The 7,498-nt window shown below is 32.0% G+C and overlaps 1 protein-coding gene across 1 annotated transcript; it reads right to left on the bottom strand.

Annotated features, from left to right (window-relative positions):
* Positions 1-695: 695 nt before the first annotated feature.
* On the bottom strand, positions 696-4,202 carry LOC124831842 (WAT1-related protein At4g08290-like). The gene is made up of 7 exons (XM_047305932.2): positions 3,917-4,202; positions 3,738-3,800; positions 3,542-3,658; positions 1,801-2,044; positions 1,530-1,691; positions 1,195-1,346; positions 696-1,083 (listed from the first exon to the last, which is right to left on the bottom strand). The coding sequence occupies exons 1-7, from the start codon at positions 4,099-4,101 to the stop codon at positions 912-914; spliced, it is 1,095 nt and encodes a 364-aa protein (XP_047161888.1). The 5' UTR covers positions 4,102-4,202; the 3' UTR covers positions 696-911.
* Positions 4,203-7,498: the final 3,296 nt, after the last annotated feature.

Genomic DNA, 7,498 nt, shown 5'->3' with positions numbered 1-7,498 from the left:
CAGTTATACTTGTTATAGTAAGCCCATTTATTATGACAGATCTCCAAATACTTGTTATAGTAGATTTATTTTGTATGATAGGTCTCCTAATACCTATAATGATAAGTTGAACTTATTATGACAAAAATTATCATAATAAACTAAACTTATTAATATTTTTTAAAAACGGTCATAGTTGAATTTACAATGATTGGTTACTCGTTTACCTCCTATTTATTATATAGATTTTTACAGCATTATAAAAATAGTAAACTTTCTATGACTCTCACAAATTTGACTTCGGAATACTTATCATAAACATTTCATTTTACCTGCAATAAAATGTTCGGGATAGAGAAGTGATTAATTTTGAACAAAAATAACCAAATTCGAATAATATATATGAAATCAGCACTAGTTTAATTCCTCGTAAAAGTATGTTATTTTGTTCAATTAACCATGATGCCGGATATATTAGTAGAAGCTGGAGATTAAACTTGCATTAGAATCTGCAACCTTTAGTTTATATGGTGTTAATTTCTTTTATAGCCCTGAAATGTAATACTTAAAAGTGGCAATCCAAATTAGTCCATAATAGAGAAAATAAGTTATACAACTATAGAACAATGATGAAGCTAAAAGGGCCACTAATTAATTAATTATATATATATATATATATATATATATATATATATATATATATATATATATGATGATGATGATGAATTTCATGCATGGTCATGACACCTGTCCCACCAATTTCATGGTATATATGAGTAAATTGCATGACATTGACATTAAACCAGTTGTACGGAAATGCTACACCAATGTCTCATTAGACATAGCCGGGACCTACTTAATTTTTTCTGACTTTCTCATCTCATTATATTGTGCCTTCCACGTCACTTTTTTATATTATGGCCATGCACTACTTAAGCCTTATTGTCATCGTTATCATTCCTTGGAGCTGTGACCGGTAGCTGTCGTTGATCTTCGGGAAAGTTACCCTCTGTAGGAGATGGTGGCGTCAGACCTCTGCGTTCTTTAGCTTTTCCCCACACTACTAGATAAAGCCCCAGCACAACAACTATTGCTCCAATTATACTGATATATCAAGCACACAAATAAGGGAAATTAATAGGGTTAGTAAAGAGAAGAAAAAAATCTGGACGATGAAGATGTGAATTGAACCATTTGCTACTTAATTTGTAGTACCTTCCAAGGTAGAGTTGCTCAGATAGGATGATGCAGGCCAAGCCCGTAACAATGATCATACGCAGAGGATTGAAAGCAGTCACAATAACTGGACCCATGGATTTTATCACCATGCCTTGTATATAATACTGAACTCCTGATGTAACTATTCCCTGTAATGAATCAGTAGTAGGTTAAGAACACTGATTAAGAAAACAATAAGGTTAGAAAAAGGGAGCATGGGTGCAATACAACTGCAACTAGGATGGTGTCGTAAATTATGGTGTCATTTTCAGACCAAACAGTTGTGTTAGGTACTTATTACTGTACTATGAATCCAATCCAAAAGCACTGACCGCGTAAGCAGGGGCAAAGAGTCGTGTGTCCCAACCAAGGGACCAAGCATGAGGGTGGTGGCGTTCTGCGAAGATTGCAACAATAGAGCTTTGAAGTGCTCCTACAAAGCAAACCCAAGTGGCCAACGACATCTCTGCTGGGTATTTTCTCAATGTTATGGCCTACATATCACCAAACCACCAATCATTAATTTCTCCAAAGATATGCACAGATATTTCATCTTATTATTATATGTGAAACTTAATTACTATAAGAAGGTGCGTTATATACCTGTAATATGTAAAATGCAGAAAAGCCTGCACAACCAATGAGGAGGAACACTGTTCCTATTACCCAATGGTTGCCAGTGGGGTTGGTCACGTTCTCAGTTTGGCTAGCATGGCTGGTCGAAGATCTCATGAAACTGAGGACGGGGCCTTTGTACAGTGCCATAAGCAAGGTTCCTCCAAATGTTACTACGGTGCCAATCACTTTCGCTTGACATGCTACCTCCTTAATTTTCATGTGCTCCATTCTGCTCATTAAAAAAAAAAAATTAAATGTTTATAACTATGATTCTCTTCCAACCCATAAAACAAAAAAGAAGATTTGTGCTTTTGTCGTTATTACGTGTCTATACGTTTTTCGCACTAGTGCTTTTGTTTTGAATGCTAGATTGAATCAAGAGGAAAGGTGCATTAAGCATATCTATATTGTGGCTGAAACACTCCACCTAAAATTATATGTTGTGGCTGAAACTTTCCGTGTTTTTCTGGTCATTATAATTTTGTACCTTTTCCACATTTCATAAATATTGGTTTACATCTTTTATCCTTTGCATAAAGTATACCTAAATACACTTATGTTATTTTTTCTCTCTTATATCAAGGCACCTGATTCATACAATAAGAATTGATATTACATAACAAATGTGTTATGAAGCTTTGATAAAAAAAACAAAATAATAATAAGATCATCACTTAGTTAATCAGTTTAAAACATAAAAGTTCCGTGTCTCGCTTGATTTTGTAATACAGTGTTTTGTAAGCTGTAGACATGGAAGTGGTAAGTTGAAATTAGAAGAGGACTCGTTATGCGTTTTCTACTGCTAAAGTGGGTGCTGGGAAACTTAGAAAATGACGTACAAACATACTCTTAATTTCTTTCTAGCGAAATTCATAAGAAGGATATTAAGATTCAAGGAAATGGAATTAATTATAACTATAGCTTACCGTTCAAGTTTATGTTTTTAATTTTTTTCTCTTTAAGAAAAATGGTACATAAAAAGTATTGGAAAAGGACATCACTCCATTACAAGGTTACGTCATATCAAGCTTCAAAGATGATAGAAAGTGGTACTTATAAATCAGAGAAGAGCGTGTATGAAAATTATACTATGAAAAAATTGAATCCTCATATTATTTATAATAATATATTTTAATTAGATATTTTTAAAATAAATAAATTTAATAGCTTTATATTTAGTTTTATAAATCTTTCTTTGATTCTCGGACTTTAAAAACAATGAATTAATATATTCGGTGTTTTCTTGAAATTTATACTACCAAAGACAATACTAGCGTTGGTGGGACTTTACCTAAACCTTTCTATAGAAGCATTTTGATCCATTACTAACCAATACCCTATGGACAATTATTCAGAGGCTTTCTTTTATTTATTAGATAAGCTTGCAGGTAAATACAATTGTTTTGATAATGTTGCATTATAGACCTGTATTTGGCATCTTCTCGCAGAGAAAGACAGAGTTTGAAGACGAAGGAATGTGTATAACAAATTAAATGATGTGACAGGAAGGAAAATAAGAGGAAATATTAAATATAAATGGAATATTTATAATAGATAAATAAAAAGTTGCTAGCTACATGTGCATCTTATTTCTAGGGTATATGTGAGTGGAAGGTAGACAAAAATAGAAAGAAAGTTTGATAAAAAAAATGTTGTAAAAGTGAAAATAACTTGTATTATTATTATTATTATTATTATTATTATTCTTACTTGATGGAATACTTACCCTAGAATGACTGCCATGACAAAAGTAATAGAGGGAGCAGAGTTCATGACAGCAGATAAGAAAGAAGCAGACGTGAATTTCATGCCCAACAGAGCGAAACACTGATCCAGTATTATTCTGCAAGTAGCATCGTATAATTTAATTAAGTAAACAATAATAAGAAAGTGAAAGTTGAATAGGTGTAAGAGAATCATACTCGAAGAAAGCCAGTGCCATAATCTCTGAAAATACTCTGAAAGTCATCTTGGGCCTAACTTTCCTGCAAAAATATTTGTTTTAGAAGAGCTAAATATGCTTAGTATATTATTCAGAAAACATTAAATGCGAAAGTGTCAAATGATGTATATGCATGCATGGAAGGTAAGTGGAAGATACCTTTCAAGAACAAAGGCGAAGGGAGCGAGAGTTATAGAGGCTATGGCGTTACGGTAGACAATGAAGACGTAATGGCTCATACCCTTCTTTATAGCATCCATGGCAAATATGAACATCCCAGCAGAACCAAATTGAACAGCCAATAACAGCAGATAGGGCCTTGCATTTCTCAACCACTCACCCATCTTTTTCTTCTTGATAACTCTCTCTTTCTAGTTCTTGATCCCGAGCTACGTCTGCGGGATCAAGTGAAACTGCTTCTGCTTGATTTTGTTTATCTGAAACTCACTGCGAAAGAAATGAAGGCCATCATAATATTTATACTCAACTGCTGAATATATTTAATTATATTTATAATCCAAAAAGCAGCTTTATAATTCCACTTTACACGTTCCTTCGCAGCAGTACTAACATAAACTAGTAGGCGGGGGCCGTGCATGATGTGATTAGTGTGTCAATATATACATACATATACATATATATTACATGTTTTTTTTATTTATGTAATATTTTCTTTTTCTATCTGAGTTAATAAAATTCTTTATAAATGGTGAACAATATTTTTATGTACAGTTTTGTGAATGCATTTTTCAGTGACAAAACTAATTGTTTACTTTTATTTTATCTTTACACTGCATACTTTACATGTGAAAGCGAATTTGCGTCGTGTGCACAACATAATTTGTTGGGAAGAAAAGAAGAGTAATGTCATTCTTGTAATGATTTTCTGTAATAACTTTCATGCACTTATCTTTTGTTTTTATCTCTTTTAACCGAATCAACCATCTTGTTTCATATTTTCTCTTTTCTTTCCATATTCTCAAACTTTGTTTACACACATATGGCACTCCTTAAAAAGTAATTCGTAAATAACTTTCTTTCTTTCTTTCTACTAACTTTTAACACGTTCGGCAGTACATGTTTGTTTTAGTTTTTTGAGAAAAAAAATATATTTTTTTATCTTTTTTTCAGACAATGTTCTTATAAATAGCTATTTCCATTTAAGATTAGTTTATTTTATCATTGAGTTTTGTCAAAATTTGTACCATAAATTTGAAAAATTATTTATTTTGAAATAAATGAAGACGAAAGAGTAAAAGAATATGACTTCTTTATAAGCCAGTATTTCACCACCCACATTTAATATGTATATGTTTGCATGTAACATTTACTTGTTTCTGTAACCTTGTAGGAATACAACATTGCGATTCAAAACCACTTCTTATCTAGTGAGACACTTAAAAATTTTGTGATATTTAATAAAATTTTAACTAATGATAAAGAATACATTAAGGGTGTGTTCAAGATTATGTTATATACGAACTTTCCTCAAACAACAAAATCTTATTTCTTCATTTGGTATCTTAAATATCATAGATATATATATATTAGAATTCGAGTATCACATTGTCAACTTTCATCCTCAAATAACATACTTTCTCTCATGCATTATGACGATTTGTAGGTGGACGGCAAAACTACTCAAAAATCACAATACTTTAAAGACATGGTTTATGGAAATTTTTCCTGAACTGTTGTCATCATTAAGATCACCCGTGTCACCCATTTTTTGAAAGAGAAAGTGACGTTTGATTGTGGCATACGGTTAAGTACACTCGAGCCAAGTACAGCCTAACAAAAAAACTGATGTTAAGTACATGATTCAGATTTTCTGATAAAGTTAATCGCGTGGTGGAGCTAATATTTCTTTGAAGAATTCAAGAATCGTATCAGATTGCTACAATGGCAAAAACAGAGTGAAGGAGATTAAAGAAAGGGTGATTGATTAATTGAGTAAGTAGTCGGTGTTTGGTATGAAAATTAGGGGCGAAAAGAAAAGGAGGAAAAATTGAGGAGGTAATAGTGCAGTGGAACATTGGGAAGAGACCAAATGCGAGAGTCGTAAGCAGTATCACAGCGGAGAGTGCACAAACATAGTTTGTGGAAAAATTGACAGTTGCCACTTGACTAAGTGGAAAACTGGGTGGCCACTTCGTAGAATTAGGTTGCGCACCATGTCACCATGCATACACATACGTACGGTGAGCCACCCGTAGAACCCAAGTTTGAATTTCCACCAAACACTATAAACCTAATCATTCTAACCCATTCTCTCAGTTTAAATCAAATTAATTAATTATTTTTTCTGATGATGTAATCACCTAGACTGCTCCCATATATCATGCTATTTTTCTACAATTTTTTAAAAAATAATAATTTATTGCATCATCATTAATATGTTACATTTTTTTTCATTTTGAAAAAAGTTCCGAGTTGCTGGTCTTCTTTTTGTTTGTTTTCTGGAGAGGATAAAATATTCTTTGTTTTTTGCGTCTTCTTTTTGTTTTCTTCTTTTAACCGTTATATCATATGATATCCATGACAGGTGATTCAAGTGATAACTCTTTCTTCAACATTGTAATAGAGTACGTAACGTAAGAAGGACAATTTCCAAACCATTTGACATATCACTCTTTTAAAATTGTGCTGGTGTAGGTTTTAAATGACTCAAAACTTCAGCCAAAAGAAGATTATGTCGAATGTGATACTGATTCGAACATAACAATCTAGTTTCAAAAGCCTACGAAAAAAACACTAAAATAGACCGCGTAAGATTCACTATCGACGTGAAGCACAAACCATTTATTACGTTAGTTTAATCTTTAGGTTATTAATTTTATATTGGTGTTTCGAATTTAAGTTGATAAGGAGTGAAATTGACAATGCATTTTCCTTTCATCCCCAGTAAAACATTCTACATTAATATATATAATTTCCTACTGAGATATATATTCGTCTTTTTTGTAGACATGCACCACTATGTATAAAAAATAATCAAACAGCTAATTAACTCGCGCAATAGCGATGGGTTCATCCATTAATATATAGTTATCACTTTCTAGGTGTTGTTAAATTTGATGAGATTTTTTGTCAAGTTGGATTTCTTTGGTGCGTTTTTCCCCTTTTCCTCGATTCAATTTGATGCTTTTTTCACCTTATCTCATCACTTTCACCGCACAAACTCCACCTTCTGATTTCATTTTCACTATTGATTAAGCTTTTGCTTAATTCAGCATTCGAACTACTGCCAAGGCTAGCCGCCATAGAATAATCCGCGTTTAGGACAGATTTTGAAGCACTATTGTATCTGTCATGCAAGAAGTTAAAAAATAAATTATAACATAATGCAAGCTTACTACTGTATATTTTATTATTTTAATTAATATCTATTAGTGCTTTTTTTTAATTTATTTTAATAATGGAAAGAGGTAGAATAAGGTTCCAAAGAATAAACTCTGCTTTTCTTTTGAAGGTAATAAGAACCTCATATCTCAACCAATCTTTGTGGCCGATGTAGTATTACTCTATAAACGTCTTTAACGACTAAGTTATGAAAGAAATCATGAGGGATAAATATTCACGTTAACGATTACTTATTAATGCATGATGAAATTTGGTGTAATTATGAAGATGTAAATATTAACTTGAAACACAAATATTCAGTTTCTAAATATAGAGTAGTATTATTAAAAGAGAATTGCATAGTAATAGCAAAAGATATACGATAATTCAATTTTACTT

Source organism: Vigna umbellata, chromosome 2 (assembly GCF_029865625.1).
Source record: "Vigna umbellata cultivar VRB3 chromosome 2, Vumbellata_1.0, whole genome shotgun sequence".
Classification (NCBI taxonomy): Eukaryota; Viridiplantae; Streptophyta; class Magnoliopsida; order Fabales; family Fabaceae; genus Vigna; species Vigna umbellata.
This window is presented reverse-complemented; position numbering and strand designations above follow the sequence as displayed.

Bases quoted from the DNA above. Each gene is read 5' to 3' on its own strand.
- LOC124831842 (XM_047305932.2), bottom strand. From the start codon at position 4,101: ATGGGTGAGTGGTTGAGAAATGCAAGGCCCTATCTGCTGTTATTGGCT. The intron at 3,801-3,916 runs GTATCTTCCACT...ATATTTTTGCAG, and splicing joins TTCGCCTTTGTTCTTGAAAG to GAAAGTTAGGCCCAAGATGA. The intron at 2,045-3,541 runs GTAAGTATTCCA...TTTAATGAGCAG, and splicing joins GTCATGGCAGTCATTCTAGG to AATGGAGCACATGAAAATTA.